Raw genomic sequence first — 19,947 nt, forward strand, 5'->3', positions numbered from 1 at the left:
CTCCAATTTCTCCTGCAGGACCACCCTCTCCCGGCCAGTCAGCAGCCGCGTCCTTCAGGCGAAGGCTGCCTCTCTTCTCCTCCTACTCCCTACTCTTGCCCTTGGCAACTCGATTCCCGCCTCAGCTCAGATGTCTGTCTCCACCCTTCTGCCCCTAAATGTTCATTCCTCCAGTACATTCCTCTCTGTATATTCAATTGTTCACTAGGGCATCTGAGAAACACCTCGGCCTCTGTGTGTCCCAGGCTGAACTCACAATCCTCTCCCCTTCCACCGCAGCCCTGGTCAGCACGTGGCACCCACCGCCTCAGCGAGAGGCACCGCTGGCCGTCCAGCTGTGCGACTCGGACACCAGGCAGGGGTCCTTGTACCTCTCCCCCTCAGCTTCCACGGCCAGACTACCACGTTTCTCTCCATCTTACTTCTACAGTAGCTTTGGACTCTGGACAGTTTTTCGCATATTCACTGTCCCATCCTAATCCAAACCGCTGTCATTCTTCCGAGGACCACAATGGCCTCTAAAGTGGTCTCTCCCCACGCCCCCTCTGGGCATTTTCCGTGTTGCAGCCACTTCACACCCGGGTCTGCCTTGTGGCTCAGAGATGGTGAGACTACTGCCTAGAGAGGGTAGGGCCTGCTTATGGTCACAGCAGGGCTGGAGTCCAGGCGCCCTGTTTCCAGGACAGGAAGGCTGATGTGCTTGTAGGCTGGAGGCCCATTAGACGCAGAGCTGGCCAGGCCTCCTCCGTAATGGAGAAGAGGCTCTGAAATTTGCAGTATCAGGTTTCGGAAAACACAGGGTCAGGGTCAGCAGAGCAGCTGGTAGTGGGGAAGGCCAGGCCCAGCTAATTTCCTGTCAGAATGGCCCAGAGGCCCCAGCCCCTCTTTGGGCTGGCCACAGGGGAGGAGATGCCGGGAATGGCTCACATTCCTCTGGCTGGGGCTCCACCGAACCTTGGGGGACCGAGGGGAATGAGGAGGTGGATCTGCTGAGGCCAGAGCTGGGGGCTCTCTGCAGGGACCAGGCATCTGTTGTCCAACCCTTAGGCTGGAATGGGGCCAGGGACTGTAGAGCTGATGCGTAGACCATCGCAGCTGCTGAAGCTTTAGAATAAATGGGCCTAACCTCACGTTTCAGATGAGGAAACAGAGGCTCAGACAGAACCAGATCTCACCAGGATCACCCGGGCGTCTCGGTTCTAAGCCCTGAACTCTCTACCTCTTCTGACCAGGCCTGTGTTTCCTGGAATGCCTAGCTTTGCTGAGCTTGTGACAGTGGGGGACAAGCCAGGCTTGTGTACTTCTTGGAAGGGGGGCAAGAGCCCTCACTTTAAGACCAGGATATGTGCTGCTCAGGCGGTCTGGTGGTGGGGTCGCAGCCCATGGGGAGAGGGCGTGAGAGTGCCGAGGCAGCTGTGGGCCCCTCGTCCTCTCGCTGGAGGGCCCCAGCTCATTTGGTTCACAGAGGAAACTTTATGAGGTAGGCTCCTGGCCTTCAACGGCCCTCTAAGTGGCCTGGCCAGGCTGGGTGGGAGACAGGGATCGACAGGTTCCCTGCACTCTTGATTCTCTGACACCGAGACTGGCCTGATCGAAGCTGGGGAGGGTGAGCCTAGGACGCAGTCATACAAGCCTAACTTCAAACCTGGCTCTATCAGATACTGCTGTGTGACCTGGACAGGTCATTTTACCTCTCCAAGCCATGAACTCCTCAGCTGCAAAGTGGGGAGGGGCTACTCAATTGCTTTCTCTCCATCAAGTTGTACAGTGCGTCTGTGACTTGGACGGGGGTCTCCTGCCCGACACTGTGGGACACAGCCCCGTGCAGAGCCTGGCAGTGCTGGACACACCCACTCTCCACCAGCACTCCTGAGGAAGCGTGAGACCCACTGGTGGCGTTGGGCCGGGGGCCTCTGCTCTCTGCCTGGCCATTCTTCCCCCACTCCTGGCACTTGATTCTGAGGCCGGAGCTATTTTCAGAGATCCCAGGCAACGACCCGAGTGCCTGGCTGGCCCTCTCCTCTTCCCCATCTTCTGCCCCCACCATTTAGGCCCCAGTCCTACAGGCTGCCTCAGGCATGCCTCTGAAGCTGCCACTTCTACCTTACCCTCTGCCTTTTTCAGTGCAAACACCCACAACAGCCCCTACCTGCCGTTCCTCGTCCCCAGGCCCCCGTGCATTCTTCACCAGGGCGCTCTCTCTAAACACGCATCACAGCCTGGCTTCACTTCCCTCCTGGCCGTCCTCCACCGCACTGTTGCCTAGCCGGCTCCTTGTCCTCAGACTCAGCAAAGATGTCGTTTACTCAGGGAAGGCTTCTCTCAGCCCCAGGGCTGGACTAGGACCTCCTCCCGCTTTCACACAGGCCCCTAGCTGTCCCCACCCTGTCGCAGCTCTGATTACACTAGATTTCATACCTCGCAGGTAGGGATAATGGCTTGTTTTACTTGGGGTCCTAAGTAGCCAAAACAGGCATCGGCACACAGTCAGCATCAAAAAATAGATGTTGAATGAGTGACTAATGAACAGATATGTGCATAGAAAGGTGGACACACTGTGGTTTTGGGTGACCAGCCCATTCATAGTAGGTTCCACGCTATAGTTGGAAGTTTGCAGAGAACACGTGCAGAGTCAGGGCTTACACTGGCACATACAGAAGCCCAGGGCAGGGAAATGACTTCCAGCCATTTTCTGGTGAGGCTCAAGAGACAGGGCCATGGCAGGGCCCCCCAGACCCACCTGCTAAAACTCAGCAGCCCCCAGGAAACGTGGATATTGCAAGAGGGCTCCAAGGTCAGGTGGAATCTGGGCAATGTGTCCGACGGGGCCTGCGTGTATAAGTGACTCTGTCACTAGGATGTGTACAGGTCCAAGTGTACATGTGTGAACAGGCAGGCATGTCCTTGTCTGTGTGTCAGGGCTGTGTGTCTGCATGTCTGTAAGTGCCCTTCCTCAAGGCGTGGCAGCAGCTCCCGGAGCAGCTCAGCCCCGTGAGCCCACACCTTCCACGGCACCCCTGCTCCCCGCCTCCCTCCTGCCTCTCCGCAGGCCTTTCTCATCCAGCACCCCCCGTCCTGGGCTCCTGTGCCCGCCCGCAGCTCTGTCATGCACGTACCACTGTAGGCCATCTGAATGAAGCTACACCAATTTCCTGTTGCCATTATGATAAATTTATCCAAACTTAGTGGCTTAAAACAATACAGATTTATTATATTACAGTTCTGGAGATCAGAAGTCTAACATGGGTCTCACTGGACTAACATTGGCAGGGCTATGTTCATTTTTGGAGGCTCTAGAGAGACAATCGGTTTTCATGGCCTTTTCCAGCTTCCAGAGGCTGCCCACATTCCTTGGTGCATGGCTTCCGTCCATCTTAAAGTCAGCAATGGCTGGTCGAGTCTCGTACCACATCACCCTGACACTCGCTTCTGCATCCCTTTTTCACTTACAAGGACCCTCGTGATGACGGGCATATTTAGGATAATTTCTCGAGGTCAGGTAATAGGCAGTTTCATTCCATCTGCAACCTCAATTCTCCTTTGCCTCGTCAGGTAGTCTGTTCACAAGTTCTGGGGATCAGGACGTGAACATCTTTGGGGGGCTGTCATTCTGCCCCCCACGGATAGTCTGTCTCTTTTTCCAGTGTGAGCTCCCTGGGCCTGCGCTGTACCTTACTCATTCAGCTACTCCTTGGGAGCAGAACAGTGTCCAGCCTGCACTAGGTGTTTATTATACATTTGTTGAATAAATCGGACTCAACTGACAATTTACTGAGAGTCCATTCTGTGCTGGGTAATTTCACATATATCATCACAGGTTTTATTCCCATTTTACAGCTGAAGAAAACAAGGCTCAGAGAAGTTAGAAACCACCGAAAGCCAGAAAGCTAGTAAGTGACAGAGGCAGAGGCTTCGATGTGCACTGACCTCAGATGGAAAATGCTGATACCCTTGCTCCTTTGTGTCTCATGCTCCTAAAGAGGTAAACCCTAGACCTTAGGTTGTGGCCATGAAAATACACCTGATTTCAGACTGGCCCCTGCTGCTACTCTCTGACGTCCATCACTGTTTGCACTGAATTAAATATTGGCACAAGGACTCCCCCTTGGCCTTCACACTTTCTCAATTTGAACTGCATCCCACCTTCTGTCCTTCTGTCTCTCCTTCACAGGGGTCAAACGTACATCACAGTCTGCCATCCCTCCCAGCTTTCCCCGGCTCCCTGCCCACCTTCACCCACAGGTGTTTTCCTAAAAATCTCTTGCCCACAGGATCCTGTCCTGGTGTCTACTTCTTCAATGACTTGAGCTAACATGAGTGGTGAGACGAGGATTTGGGACTGTCTTACTCACAGCAAGGGGGAAGGAGGATGCCATCCTGGTTGATAGGGAGCCCCAGGTAGTCCCTGGAGCAAGAAAGCAGCTCAAATGCTAAATTTTTCACTGGCGAAGACCTGGGGAAATTTGCTAGAGGAGAGGAGTGCTGTGGCGGGTGTGAGATTTCAGGCATTTGAAAAATATGGGGGAACGGGGCCTTTGACAATTGCTTGGTTACTGCGAACGCGTACTGATGCCAAGCAGAGGGATGAAGAGGGACCCGGGCCACTAACAGGCAGGAAGTGTGAAAGGCCGAGCCTCTGCGGTAGCTTACAAAGCGGCTCTGATCCCCTGCAGTGGAGAACAGACGCGGCTGAGTGGCAGGCTGAAGACAAATGGTTAGAGTTGCAGGACTCCTGATAAGTCGGAATGCTCAGCCAAGGTAGTTATGCGAAGGTCGGGCCCTGGCGGGGAAAACCTGGAACCCTGAAACGAGATAAAGGCATCTGGCTGGACGCTGTGGCCTCCCTGACCCTCTGAGCTTGCAGGGGTGGCTCACCCTTCCCCGTGAGAGCTGCCGCCTCTGCGGTGCTGTTCGGTGCCACAGAGGTCTCGCCCCCGCGGGGCAACAGCCGCCCTCTCAGCAGTAGCCCCGCTTCCTTCTCCTGGTTGCCAAGGACAATAATTAGGGTTACATTCCAGAATTATCTGGCTGGACACATGCCAAGACTGATAAGGGAAAAAAAGAGACTATACCATGAAAGAGTAGTACCCATCCTGAACGCTGGCAGAAGCCAGGGGTGCCTGGGATTGGATTTGGACAGTGTGTGATTAAGGGGGCTGGAATGTAAGGTTGGCCAGGGCACTTTCTTGAGATATAAGTAATTTAATACCCTAGCTAGAACACCAGGGGATGGGGCGGGCTCTGCTGCGGTGGCTTTCAGTAGTCTGGGAAAAGTAGTGGCCAACATTCAGTGAAGTATTAGTACCTGAGTTCTCCTGGCAGATGGTAGAGAAGAAAAAACGCTGAGGAAAGCGGGAATGCTGACTGGATGATTGCATGAGGCCAGCGTGACTGGCACGGCCAGAGGGGGCGGTCAAGGGGCTTTATTTAACCCGCAGAAGGTTGTAAAGATAGTCACCAGAGCTCGGTGTCCCTAGGGGCAAAACAGATGGGCAGCCAATGTCTCTGCTTAATATCTACAACCGAAACAGCAGACGGAAATGAAGAAGCAGGAGGCAGGGGCAATAGAAGGTCATGAAAGTCATGGTCTCTTGTTCACTTCCTCGGCCTGAGCCAGTTTTCCGATGCGGAGCTCACTGAAGAGGCGGCCAGGTCTCGGGAGGAAGGACTGCGAACCTGCAGCAAATGTGAAGCGTGATGATTCCTTCAGGTTCCTCCCCCCACAAAGGGCTATGGTCATTTATTTGTGTGATATTTTATGAGAGGAAAGAGAATAACGAGACATTTGAGGACTAGTAGAGACAGAGTTTGAGTAGACCTGGAGACTCAAAGCAGTACGAAGGGCCCTTTTTTAGAGCGGGACCTGTGGAGGCCAGGCGCTAAGTGGGGCCCTGGCTGATGTCTGGCTTGTGGTGGGCTCATTAGGCCCACGGACCCACCCCGTAGACCCTTGGCCCCTATGCTGAATTAGAATACTCCTCCCCCCACACACACACACATTGGATCCCTGGCCTACTAGCTAGGAGCTATCATGGCAGAGAAGGCCAAGTGAAATTTCCTGAAACTACTTTCTCCCAACTCCTTTGTCCTATCCAAGATAGTAAATAAAAAATAATATCTCATCCCAGGGGATGTGGCAGAAATTAACGCCACCATTAACAACTTAAGGGGTGAAGGGGTGGGAGTCTCTACCATTTCTCCCTAATTCACCAGTCTGACCTCTGCAGCAATCGAATGAATCCTGCAGGAAGGCCGCAGACTGCCTCAGGCGTAGCCAAGTGGTCGCCCTGCTTGCAGCTGCTGCTGCAGGCGCAGAGTCACTGCAGAGCAGGTTAATTAGGCCTTCAGTATGTGGTCTGCAGTCTTTGGTGAATGTGTTCTTTCCCCCTCCGATTAGAAAAGAGGGTCAGAAACAGTTCGCATTCATGTAGAAGACACAATGTTCATTTACGGTTTTGCCTCAGGGCTATGCTGACTGCCTTGCTGTCTGTCATAATATAATCCCAAGGGATCAGGACCATCTTGATCCATTACTGGGCTGATTACACAGGATGAGCAAGAGGTTCCTATGTGCTAGAGGCCATAGCCAAGTCACATGCACTCCAGAGTGTGGCGATATAAAACCTATGAAGAGTCAAGGACCTGCCACTTCAGTGACATTTTTAGGGGTTCGGTGGTGAGGGGCACCCTGGGATATCCCCTCCCAAGTAAGAGAAGTTGCTACATCTTCTATCACAGCACAGTGAAGAAGCACAGTGCCTGGTAACCTCTTTGTGATTAGAGACAACATATTATTCTGGGTGACATGGAAGGCTGCCAGCTGTGGGTGGGTCCCCTAATAGCAAAAGGCTCTGCAGAAGGTCCAGGCTGCAGTGCAAGTAGCCCTGTCATCCAGGTCATACAGTTTGGCAGACGCTCGGGTGTTGAGTGTCAGTAGTAAGAAAGGGAAAGATGGAGTATAGACCTTATGGCAAGTCCCAGAGGGAAAATTGCAAAACAGGCCGCTGGGATTTTATGGTTAGGCCTTGCTATAGGCAACCAAGAATTACATGCCTTCAGAGAAACAATTTCTGGCATGTTACTAAGCTCTGGTAGAGACAGCTCACCAGGTGGGACTCTGAAACTGCCCATTGTGGGCTGGATTCTGCTGGATGCTTCAAGCCATAAGGTCAGTTGGGCCTGGCAGCAGTCCATCAGGAGATGGAGATGCTACCTCTGGGCCTGAGCCTGAGCAGGGCCAGAGGGCATGAGCAAACTGCATGAGGACGCGGCTAGAGCCTGTCCCCTGGTCTATACCTTTGGCCGCATGGAGGGTCCTGTGCAACCAGTTGAAAAAGAAGGAAAAAGCCAGAGCTTGGTTTATGGATGGTCGACGTGGCACATGGGCCCAAGCTGAAGACGGACAGTGGCTGCATGACAAGGTGTTAAGGGAAAGAGAAAATATTCCCGTTGGGTAGAGCTGTGAGCAGAGTGCTCGGTCATCTACTCTGTGCACAAGAAAAGTGGCCTAAGGTGGACAGAACATACACACATATACACACTGGCGGTGACCAATGGCCTGGCCATTTGGTCAGGGGGCCAGAAGGAAAGGACTGGAAGACTAGGGGCCAAGAGGTGTGGGGTAGAGGTATGCAGATGGACGTATGGGAGAAAGCATGAAGTGGGAAGATTTTAGTACCACATGCTAATGCCCATTAGGAAGTACCCAACACAGAAGAGGCAGTGAATAAGCAAATAAACACGATGACTTGCACATTGCACTAGGCAGTCCTTGTCACTGACTCCACTGGAACCAGCACACGGGGCATATGAGTGGAGCGGCCACAGTGGCAGAGGCGGAAGCCATGCAAGGGCTAACGTGGGCCCAACAGCACAGCCTCCAAATGTCCAACCTGTCAGCAACAGAGACCAGTGCTGAGCCCCTGATCTGGCATAATATTCCTCAAAGTGACCAACTTAGCACGTGGGGGCAAGTCGACTACATCACCCCTTTCATCCTGGGAGGGCTGTCAGTTCATCCTCATAGGGAAAGAGAGCTATTCTGGTACAGGTTTGCCTTTCCTGACCACAGAGCCCCAATTAGCATCACATTAGGGACTTTGCCTGATGCAAAGGCAAAGAATTCCACACAACATAGCATTCCTCTGGGGAGGCAGCAAGGGTCCTATTGAAGGACAGTTTATGTTTGCTGACAGTCACTTGAGATGCCTGTGTCCAGGAACCAGGAGGGGTCACGTGACCCTGATCAGCAGGATGCAGGGCTGTGTCTACATGACGGGGGCAGAAAGGAATATGTGTGCAACGCAGGTGATTGCTGGGCACCTCCAGGTAATGCCCACTGCAGTTGTGAAAGGACAGGCATGGCAACCCTGACCTGAGAAGAGTTCGATTACCAAGCATTCAGGTCCCGTTCCCCTTGGCGTGAAGGCTGGGCACGCTACCAGGTGAAGCCACCAGCATCTGCCGAGGTTGCTGAGGGTGCGGGAATTCGGAATGGAGTGAGGAGGGAGGGATGCGATTAGCTGCGCTGACAGGGGCTGTAGTCAGGCCTCCGTCTTTCTTTCTGTTTCCCTTAGGAAGAGAGGCCCACGGGAAAGGAGGAGGAGCCGCTCTCTGAACCTGGTGGGGAAGCAGATTTGTGTGGGCCGAGGGGTGGAAAGTGACAACCGCGAAGACTCCTCCCAGGTCTCCAACTGCAGGGACTGTAAGTGGCTGTCGGCCCCAGCTGCCATGCTCTCAGATCCGTTGCTGTGTTTGTGCCAAGCCCGGGCTTCTGTCTGACGGCTGCATGTGGCGCGGACCCCAGGCGGGCCCATTCTCGGGAGATGTGGGATTCCTGAAGGCTTGAGCACTTTGCACTCGCCTGGCCGAACTTCCTCAGAAGGGCACTGCAGTCTGTCCCTTTCCCTTTCATAAAGGTCACATCTTCCAGCCTCCTTTGCTTTTCCTTCCTATTTGGTATCTGCTTCTCAGAAGACTGGGACTAACACATCTCTGTTACTCCAAGTGTTGTCCTTGGACCAGCAGCCTTGGCATGACCTGAGAGCTAGTTAGAAATAGAGAATGTCTAAACCCACCCCGGACCTACCAAATCAGAATCATTTTAACAAGATGATTCATTCATATGTGCATTACAATTTCAGAAGCACTGATTTAGATGAGTTGGCCTTTTCCAGCAAATCTTTAAGAGTTTGGAACCCAAACCTTTGCAAAGGTAAATAGTTTGAATCACAGAATCACAGATCACCTGGGTTCTTCACTTTATAGGTCAAAGCCCAGCAAAGTTAAGGGACTGGTTCCAGGTCATATAGTGAATTAGAGAAAGCACTCAAGTCTCTCTCCCCCACTGCAGGTTCTGCTGTGTGGTTACTTGCTCCAAATCTGCATTGTCTAGTATGGCAGCACTGGACATGTAGCATAGTAATAATAATGAAAGATTGATCTCTGTCCCGGGTTCCTGGCATTGAGTCCCTAAAACCCTTAGAATTTCCTGAGTGCTGGGAGTGTCTTTTGTTATTCGCCAATGCTTATATGAATGGGGTGACAGGGGTAGGGCTTCAGGATAGGGGCTGGTCACCAGAAAGACCAAACCTGTGAACAGAAGGTAGGAACGTTCAGCTACTAGGGAGGGGAGAGAGGCCAGAAAATGGGTTATAATAAGTCTTGAGCAAATTTCAGAGAGCTTCCCAGCTGGCGACCACATCGAGGGGCTGAGAGTCTCGTCCAGAGAGGGCATGGAATCCTCCCACCACTGCATTTGGCTGTTGTTGAGTTATATCCTTTATAATAGACTGGTAAACATCAGTAAAGCATTTTCCTGAGTTCTGTGAATTCTTCTGGAGAATTACTGAACCTGAGGAAGGGGGTTATGGGAACCCCCAAATTCATAGCCAGTTAGCCAGAAGTACAGGTGGCCCCCGGGACACATAACTGAAATCTAAAGTGGGGGCAGTCTGGTGGGGCTGACCCCTTAACTGTGGGATCTGGGATCCGTGCTAGCTCTGGGGAATTAGGGTCAAAATTGAGTGGAATTGTTGGACGCCCAGTTGGTGTCGGAGAATTAGAATTAGTGTGAAAAAGGACATGCATTTGGTAGGAGAAGTGGTGTCAGAATGAAGATCACACACTAGTGCAAACTGAGATGTGCTGTAAGTGCAAAATAAACCCTGGATTTTGAGGACTCAGTATGATCAAAGAATATAAAATATTTCATTAATATTTTTTTGTATTGATTACATGTTTAAGTGATTTTGACATGCTGTTAACCTATAAAAATAAAATGTCATTAAAATTAATTCCATCTATTTCTTTTTGCTTTCAAAAAAGGGTACAGGATTGGCTAGGAGTACATAACTCTGACAGTCCCTACTCTAAGCCCCATCTTTTCATCAATACTGCTGTATTCAATTTATTTAATTCATAGTTCTGGTTGCCATTGCGGAGGGCATTTCCTGATTATCAGCTTGAGATCTTTCAGAAATTCTTAGTGGAATAATAATGTTACTTCACAACTCTTAAAAGCATTCCTGATGAAATAGCTAGAAATGTCGATTGCTATTGAGAAGCAAACCTGCCAGGCCATTAACAGTTACAGTCTAGCTCTGGAATGGAGACGGTAGGGAGGAGAGGTTTGGGAGTGGGACTTGCACTAATGCGTTACCTTGGGTCTGCATCTTTCAAGAGCCTAGATGTACAGAGGCTCTGTTACAAGAGCTGCAGGTGAGGCGGAGTCCTGTTAAGGCTCTTGCAGGGCCCAGGCCCTGGTCTTTCTCCCCTGGAACTCGGGACCCTTCCTTTGTAGCTAAGACCTGAGGATGAAGGGCATCTGGACACTGGCTCTGCGAACACGGCTTGTGCTCAGTTCTGCGTTCTAGCTGTTTCCTTCCTGATTGAACGTCAGGGACACAGCAAGGGCAGAATGGCAAATTCCAGGGCCAGCTATGAAGAGGCCTGAGGGCCTTTGCCTGGATCATGAGAGCTCTCTAGACTGGGGAAATCTGAAGGCTCTGGCAGGGGCTCAAGCAGTGCCACTGCCTCACCTTGAGCCTCTGTGGCTCTTGGGGGCCCCCTGTGCCTGGCTCAGAGGGGGCTCCTGGACATCGAAAGACTTAGAAGTTCAGCCTTAAGACAGGTACCTGCATTCCGTTGGCTAGATGTCAAAGTGTGGCCAAGATCTCTGAGGTCAACTGCAAGGGCTTAACCAGAAATGTTGAATAGAGCTAAAATCACTGATCCTTCACTTGTGCTGTTTAACAAGTTCCTGAAGCAGAAACTAGAGTTTAATTGCCACATGCCATAAGTGGTGAAGCTATGACCCAGAAGCAGTAAAGGACTTAACCAATTTCACGCAGCTCATTAGAGGCACAGAGTGGGAGTGGTGGTCATGTCTCTCACCTAAACTCTGCAGCAACGTGTCCAGAACCTGGAAGCTCACTCCGGCACGTCCAACGTCTGGTCACTTACTGAGCAAAGAGTAGTGATGACATGAATAGATTCACAGCATGAAATGGGTTATGCTGTGTTTTACCCTGGAGTCTTTAGTCCTATGTATGAATCCTGAAACGTTTTCTCCTGAGTGCTGTGTACTGCAGAATGGACTTTATTTCACAGTAAATGAGAGATGCTTCTTCTTAAGAAATAAATTTAATTGAAGGTGGTTAGTGAATGTCAAGCATAAAATGCCTTCATGAAAGTTAAAAGAATCCAGTTACAAAAGAAGCACTGTGTACAGTCTCAAATAGCTGAAGGTACAATGGGCTCCATATTTTACATAGTACAAAAAATTATTTCATATACAAAGAAAAAATACAAATAATGTGCAAAAAACCATTCTCACGGGTGGCAATTTATAAAATGAAAATGATAGAAAAATCCTTCATTCTCATCATTCTCCCAATTTTTATCTATTAACACAGTTCTATTTCCTAGTGGGTAGGTAATTTTAAATTTGAAAATCTGATTTATTTTTAACCTACAAAGTAGTTTTACTTTTTAGAAAGGGAACCATTTTGTTACTAAAATCTGTGACTGAATCAGTTTAGTTAATTTTATATTAAATTAGAAGCAGTCTATCTGAAAAACAAAGATATAGAAATCATATATACATATTTTTGAAACATTAGTTTGGTATTTAACATATTAACACTTCAGAAAAAATGCAATGCTCCTGCTACCTATGACTCTAGTGGCCACAGTGGCGGTAGCAGAAATGCTGCTTCTTTTCCCTGTGAACAAACAGCATTCTTCAGGTCTTAAGCTGAACAAGTACAAGGTTATCAAAAGTAGAGAAAATCTAAAAACAGTTCTTACTGTTCATGTGCAGAAGTGTCGCCCGGGTTTCCAATCGTGCCACATGTGCCGTGGCCTTGTCACAGGGCTGTGCTGTGTGGTCATAAAGAGCTGGCTCTGTCTGTTTGGGTCGACCAGGGGTGTCAGGCATCTTTCCGACATCTTCACTTCATTAGGAGGTCAGTGCAAGTGTTCGTTTTGTGGGTTAGTGCATTCAGCTTTCTGCATGTTATTTCACGTAAGAGGCTGTCAGGGAGCAGAAGACGACGTAGGAACACAAGATCCTCAGGGCACCTTTGACCCAGAGAATCCAGTAATTTGGAAAGAGTAATTTCCTGCGTTGACCTGGTTGTTGTTGCATCACCCCTTGGACAATCTTTCCATGAAGATAACCCCGTACTCCCCCTCTGCCTGCCACTGAGCACCGATGCTCTGGTTGCGAACCCCGATGGCCGGCAGGGATTATAGAACCTTTTGGCAGCACCAGAGAACTGAGCATTTCTGAGGTCAGGAGCTAAGAGCAGGAGCCTCTGATGGAAAACCTCCTCTATGCAGAACGTAACATAATTCTGGAGGGTTTTCAGGTTTGCTTGTTGGAAAGCTCTCTAAGGAAGTTATGACCTCAGGGAACATAAAGGATCCAGCTTTCATGAAGAAGGACCCAAGCAGGTGGTGGCCATTTTGCCTACGGGATGGATGACAGTTGGCTCTTCTGATCTCTAACCACTAAGACCCTGTTAGAACAATCTAGTGCGAGCCACAGGGAGTGCCTGGGGCTCTTGACCAGGCACATCCATTCAGGCTAAGTAGACAAGCAACTGCTGAAAGAGGGGAGGGGGTAAGACTGGGCAGGAGAACCGCAGGCCTTGCGCTGACTCATCAGAACCGAACAGGAAGCTGTCAGCACCTCGAGGACTCATGCACTTTTTCCTATTTGGCAGCATGAGTCTTTCCTTCCTCTTCTGTTTGGGTCGACCAGGGGTGTCAGGCATCAGAGATACAGCTCTGGATTCTGTCCATCCACTGCTGGGCACTCTGTCCATCCTGGGCACAGAAGTTATACACACGTTTGCTGGTCTTGAGCTACGAAACCAAATAAAGAGAACCAGAGATGAAGGGAAGGGCTGCTCCATGGCTTTGGGCAAGTGTGAGTCAAGCCCTGTGAACTTCGCCCTCGGTACTGCTCCAGAATCTCTCAATTTTCAATCCCCTTCACTTCCGTCCCGTCACTTTATGTCTCTGGCCCCCAAGGTATAGGCGACAATGACCACCTCCATGGCAGATTAACATCTGCCAGATGGTACTGGCGGAAATAGCAGATGCACTAGGAGACACTAACTGGACATCTTCCTAAGGTCGTCCCTGACCAAAGAGGAGGGCCGGGAATGGCTGGAGCCTCCAGCCTTTCCTGTGCACTACACCAAAGCAGGGCAAGTGCCCAGAATGCTCCCTGTGGTCCTTGGAGAAGCCTGAGACTCATCCACACCACGATGAAGTTGGCTTTTGTGTCCCTTTCCACTCCCTTCTCTAGTCTTCAGTTGGGGCCACACTGGAAACCTAGAGTTGAGGAAGCAGCCTCATGGTCTGGAGCATGGCCCTGGAGTAAACCTCTGCCCTTTATGAAACCTCGCTTGGCACTGGGGACTAGAAAAGCCCCTTACCATGTGACCCATAAAATGCCCCAAGGCATACCTAAGGGCTGCCGAAGATATCAAGGTAGATATAGTCATCACGTGTGACCAAGGACAGTTTTGTGGATGGTCAAGAATGAAGACTGCTGGAAATAAAGGAAGCAGCATCTGTTCTTGAAAGTAGGTGGGAAGTGAAATAACTAGCAATATTTAACAAGGAGTTCATTTGCTTTCATACATGTTTGGTCACCTTTCAAAGGAGTCCTTTGCGTAAAGCAATGTGCAGCCTTCTGAGACATATGGGCAGCTGGGAGAGGTCAGGCTGGGGATCAGAGTGCTGAGTTCAAGTTCTGTAGCAATTCCGAGAGCCAGGGAGTCTGTGACTCATCTACAGTCACCATCAACTGCTCTGAGGCTCCATAATTCTTGGAGGGAGATGGATGATAAGGATCATGTGCAGACAGAGCCAGGAAAAGATAAGGTAAACTTACGTCAAAGAAAGCCTTGTCACTTGTGTGCTTTGGGGCGCCCATGCTGGGGCCAGCTGGGATGACCATTTCTACTTCAGCCAGATCAATGTGGCCTTTACAGCTTGTGTCCTCACCCGAGTCATAGTATCGCAGCTGGAATCCAAAGGATACAGATCAGATCAAAGACACAGAAAGGGAAAATGGTATGGCTTTTCAAACTGTGTTTGAATACTTCCCTCTGCATCTTGCTAAACTATGCCTGGAAGAACAGACGAGAAATTGAAAACACTGATTGCTTCTAAGAAAAAAAATACTAGGTGGTAATGAGAAAGGAGGAAAAAGACATTTTTTTTTGAAATTTGAACAAATAAATATTATTATTATTATTATTATTTTTATATTATATTCATATTAATCTAGCCTCACACACACAAACAGGTCAACTGGAACATAATGTTTTCTAAATTACAACTTAAATTTAATACACTTTGGACATTTATTAAACTTTTTTTTCCCGCATCATCATGACTACAGAGCCCCCTTACCAGATAGATCGCATCTTTTTTTTAAGAAAAATATATTAGATATTAAAAATGTCACCTAAAACCTGTAAAAATATATGTAACAAAAAAGGGGTTAATGTTTAGAACATGGATAGATTTTTCTAGAAAGTGATACAAATAATATAAACAACCGAGTAAAAAAATGGTCAAAAGATCTCAATAGGCAAGTCACAAAAGAAACACAAATGACCTATAAACATTTGAAAAGATGGGCAACCTCACTGATCAAAGAACGGTAAATGAAATTAATGAGATTTCACTTTTCACTTGCGTTAAGAAATAAAAAAAATGGCTGATAACATCCAGGTTGAATTTAAAGCACTGGATTCTGTCAAATACTGTTAGTGGGAATATAATTTGTTAGAAATTCTTTCGAGAACAATTTGACAATATCATCTAAAACTTAAAATGTTTACATCTATGGATATACCCTTCCCACTTCTAGAAATTTACATAGAGAAACACTCCCACAAGCATGCAAAAATACATGTATAACGGGGTTTCCTTCCACACTGTTTTTTAGCAGCTAAAATTTGAAAAGATGTACCTGTCTTTCAATGGGGGTGCTGGTTAATTACATGGCAGTATATCAGTAACATGGAATACTACACAGCTTCTTGAAAATGATAAAGATCTATATAAACTGGTGGGAAAATATGTTCAAGGTATATATAAAAAGTAAGTTGCTAAATAGCATGTAGATATAAATGGTTTTTGGAAAACAAGATAAATAGCATAATATTTGACTGAGTGGTTACTATGTGCCAGGACTGTTCTGATTTTTTCGCATATAACTCATTTAACCTTCTAACAACTCAAAACTATATGTATCTATACATATATGTATGAAAATTATTTAGAGAAATATATACTAAATTTTTATTGGTTATCTCTGAGAGGTGGTGGTCCAGGGAACTTTTTCATCTTTATGAGATGTTTGAATTTGATATAACAAACATGTATTACTTTTGGAATAAGAAAAAAATGAGAGAAATATTAAAAAAAATTAAAGTGATTGCTGGTGAAAAAGTCTTCCTGGTTCACAGTCTGGATTTTACTCTCTAACTTACACAGCGGGGATGTGTCTCCGTCACTGCGGTTCTGACCTCAGACCTTTCTCTCTGTCTCTCCCTTCAGGGATGGTATGTAAGTAGGGCTAAATGGAAAAACTGTCTTTCGTGTTAAAGAAATCCAAAAGATTGGTAAGAACGCAGATATAATTTGCTGTAATTGTAAATTACAGAAAAATTATGATATTCTCCTATGCTATATTTAGTGGTTTAATAGAACTTTCTTGCACACCTTAGACTATGATTTTGGAGACACTGTTATTTTAAAGTACCGGCCCCTACGAAGGGCTTCCATTACATGTTTGAAAACAAATTCTCTACATTCTTTGACAAAGACTCTGTGTAATCTTTATGAAACCCCTTGAACAGAGGGAAAAGTAATCCCAAAAGTTTTTGCCTGAAAGGATTTTTCTAGATGCTTCACCCAGAGCATTGTAGAGGGGTAATGGTTCATGTCTTTCTCAACAGACTCCATTTTAGAGATGAAAGCATCGAGGATCAAAATGTGTACCCCTCTGCCTCAAGGATGACTTGTCAGTTCTGAGGCGGATTGGGGCCTGCAGTCTGAACATGGGAGACTATATGACTCTCACTAGGGAAGGGTGCAGAGCAGCAGAAGGTTTGGGTAGGGGTCCCTCCCCTGAGATCACTGGAACCTAGATTATGACACTAAAGAGCTTGGCTGGGCTGCCACAACAGTAGCTAAGAATCCAAATGGGCAAAAGACTTCTCTACATGGTCAGTGAAGTCAATCTAGTAGCTGCCCACTATGAATTCTAGGTTTGGGTGGGCACATCCCCTTTTGACTGTTTTGGGGTTACTTCCCTCCTTTGTTGCTGGCATCTCTGAGGGATAACAATGCCTTCTTAGTAAATGGTATGCTGATGGGCACAGGCAAGGTGTTCAATAATGTTTGTTGAATAAATTAATGACCCCGGTTTGAATGGATGCTTCATGCTGCACGGCCGAAGGTAATTTGTATCCTGGGGAGCGCTCACAGGAGCAGGCTCTACAAGTGCATGTAATATGTAACATGCTGAGAACCTCAGGTCCATTCCTGGTTTGGATTTTAAGAGCAGGCAGCAGGAGACATTTCAGCATTAAAAAGCAGAGTTATATTGCTCTTAATGCTCTGGGCTCAACCGTCTCTGCTTCTGCCTGCACACACTTTGGAACTTCCCTCAGAAGGCTACTGCTCTCACTCAGGGACACCCTGGGTCCATGGAGGAGCCCCAGGTGGCACATGAGAGGCCGTAGGAAAGCAGTCTACACTTTCCTGAGGGCTGTAACTATCTGCCGAGAGTCACGAAGCAGCCAGCACAGTGCCTCGCCTCGCCCAGAGAGAAGGGATTTCTGTAGCTCTGATGGTATTACCTGATGCTTTGTTACATCCAGAACGAACCAACGGGGCTTCCAACCTTTCAGCAAAGCCCCTCTTTTGTAAAGCGTTCCTTCAAAGGACCTAGAAGAAATGACGATGGGGCAGTTAATTCTGATTTTTCATTAAAAAATTTTTGTAAATGGATGGTTGTTTTTGTTTGTCAAATCTCTATTTCCCTCAAATGATCAATCAATCAATCAATCAATCAAGGCCAGTCAGAGTCCTCCCTAGAATATTTCTACTAGACCGTTGGGAAAAGACTGCCTCTTTCTGCTGGAATTACCAAACTTGTGAGGCTTAATGTTCTCAGTAGCCATCTTCTGTGCCATGCTGGGATTGACAGAATCCGTAGAGGAAAGCAGAGCTGGCAAACAGACACAAGCCTGAAGACTGTGAGAGAAACTGGCACATCGTTGGCCTTCCCAGTTTATGTGACTAAATCACTTTTTGCTTGAGCTCGCATGAGCTAGACTTCCGATGTCTGCCTTCAAAAGATTTGGCAGACATGAGATAATAATAAACAGGCCTCAATCACAAATAGCTACAACCTCTTGGTATTATTCTAGTTGTAATTTTGATTTTTCTTCCTCAAAGAACCACCTAACACATTTAAAATAGAAACAAAGAAAGAATCAAAGCAAATCCACTTTAAGTCTCCAGAAGCCTGTAGTGCACAGGCCCAGCCTGTTACAGGGCCTGTGGTGGAGCCTGGGTGGGGTGGGGACAGTCTTTTCAGCACACCCAGCGAAGCTCAGCACATGAACCTGTTTTCATCATTCTTGGACGTGTACTGGCTGTACAGAGTGGCTGCTCTTCGGTCCACGCCGTTGGAGGGGGTGATGCTGGTATTCTGTTCCTCCCCGACGCTGCTGTCCGGGAGGTGCAGCAGAGACCTCTTCTGATAGGAAGGCAGGTTAGTAGACACAAGTCCTGGAGAGCCTGAAGGGTGTCTCTGGGGCTGAAAGAGACAGAACAGGAGCTGGGAAAGCTTTATAAAGACTTTAAGCAACTCGTCTGATAATTTCCTTCTTGAAAATTTATCTCAAGGAAAAACCTGGACCAATAAGCAAAATATATGTATAAAGATTTTTTTATCCTGGAGTTGTTTATAATAGTAAAAAAACTGGAAATAACCTAAATGTCTATCATTAGGGGACTGGCTAAAAAAAAAATGCTATTTCCATACAATGGAATTCTAGATAGCCATTAAAGGTGAAGCTGCTGATTTATACACAGTGACAAATGGAAGGACATGTATGTCGCATGGTAAAAAAAAAAAAAAAAAAAAGCAGGTTTTAAAACAGTACATATAGTAAATCCTTTTATATATGTGTTTAGAATGACAAAACAAGTTTGATAGCATGGTGGTTTATTTCTAGGTTATAAGTCATTAGATGATTTTTATCTTTTATTTTATAACTTTCTGCATATTTTCTTATCGAAAAGCACAAATACATCTCACTTCATAATCAGAAAAAGACAGAAGAAACTATTTTATTCTTCTGAGAAAAAAAGCAGTAAGTTGGCACCTGTCTGTGGCCTGTCTGATAACAGCTCCTGAACTGCCATTTGAAGGCGAGAGACATAATCCAGAGGATCCCTTCTTACCACTGACACTTTCTTCTACACTCCATTCTCCTTGACCACTCTGTGACATCTGACCCTGCTGACTTTCTTCTTCCCCGAAGTGCTCCTCGGAACACTGTCTGAATCGTCCTTCAGCTGCATGTGGAGCCAATCTGACGTGGGTTTGACTTGTAGCTGTACCAAGTACCAGCTATGTGATCTCTGCCTGTTCCCTCACGTATGAGACGGGACACCATTCCCTCACTGTGGGTTAAGTAGGATGCTAAAGTGTGTACGGTGCTCAGCAAAGTCCCTTGCACATATTACATAAGTTTCTTGGTGAAAGTTTCTCAAGTCAAAAACAGAAAATGGAGTGTGAAGAACAGGAAATAGAGTATTTGATTTTAAAATATTTTTATGATGTTTCTTAATTCAGAAACAGAAAAGGAGAGGTGAAACAACAGAAAATAGCATGTTTTGTCATTTCAAAATATTTTATTTTCTCTGATTATTTCTCTGGAGAAACATGGTCTTAGCATCCTCTCCTCCCTGATGTGGTAGGAGATCAGCTGAAACCACAGAGGCCCTGAGACAGAAAAGAACCCAGCAATTTCCCCTGGACACGGGGCCCTGAAACATAAGTATTATGTCACTGTGGCAAAGTGAGACACTCAGGAAGCATTCAGTCATTCGGAACTTTCTGCCCTGGAACCCCAGGGCATGACCCTGCCCTTTCTGCCCTTCCCATCAGCATGAACCCACCGGGGTTAGCTGTGGCAGCGGGCCCCACCTGACTTAGCACCCTCAGAAAGCTCGGAAGTAGTTCCTCAAAGGGCTTTGCCTACTCACACGGTCCACTCTGGGCTCTTCTTTAAGGTCCGCGGTTACCCTTTCCCACAGCTGCTGCCACCTCTCAGGGGTTTGGCTCAATTTATGCTCCAATCTCTCAATTTCCTACAAAGTAATTAAAAGGGGTTT

The 19,947-nt window shown here is 47.6% G+C and overlaps 1 protein-coding gene across 5 annotated transcripts in view; it reads right to left on the minus strand.

Annotated features, from left to right (window-relative positions):
• Nucleotides 1–12,442: 12,442 nt before the first annotated feature.
• The window catches only part of SBF2 (SET binding factor 2), a 364,550-nt gene continuing 357,045 nt past the window's right edge, over nucleotides 12,443–19,947 (minus strand). For all 5 annotated transcript variants that reach the window (XM_016147353.2, XM_016147354.2, XM_036220406.1 and 2 more), the window contains 5 exons: nucleotides 19,819–19,923; nucleotides 18,168–18,361; nucleotides 17,397–17,484; nucleotides 14,411–14,542; nucleotides 12,443–13,371 (listed from right to left, as the gene is read on the minus strand). In XM_016147353.2, the coding sequence (XP_016002839.2) occupies nucleotides 13,273–13,371; nucleotides 14,411–14,542; nucleotides 17,397–17,484; nucleotides 18,168–18,361; nucleotides 19,819–19,923 (618 nt within the window). In that variant the 3' untranslated portion in view covers nucleotides 12,443–13,272. The remainder of the gene's footprint in view (nucleotides 13,372–14,410; nucleotides 14,543–17,396; nucleotides 17,485–18,167; nucleotides 18,362–19,818; nucleotides 19,924–19,947) is intronic.

The sequence above is a fragment of the Rousettus aegyptiacus genome, unplaced genomic scaffold, assembly GCF_014176215.1.
Source record: "Rousettus aegyptiacus isolate mRouAeg1 unplaced genomic scaffold, mRouAeg1.p scaffold_m13_p_5, whole genome shotgun sequence".
Lineage (NCBI taxonomy): Eukaryota > Metazoa > Chordata > Mammalia > Chiroptera > Pteropodidae > Rousettus > Rousettus aegyptiacus.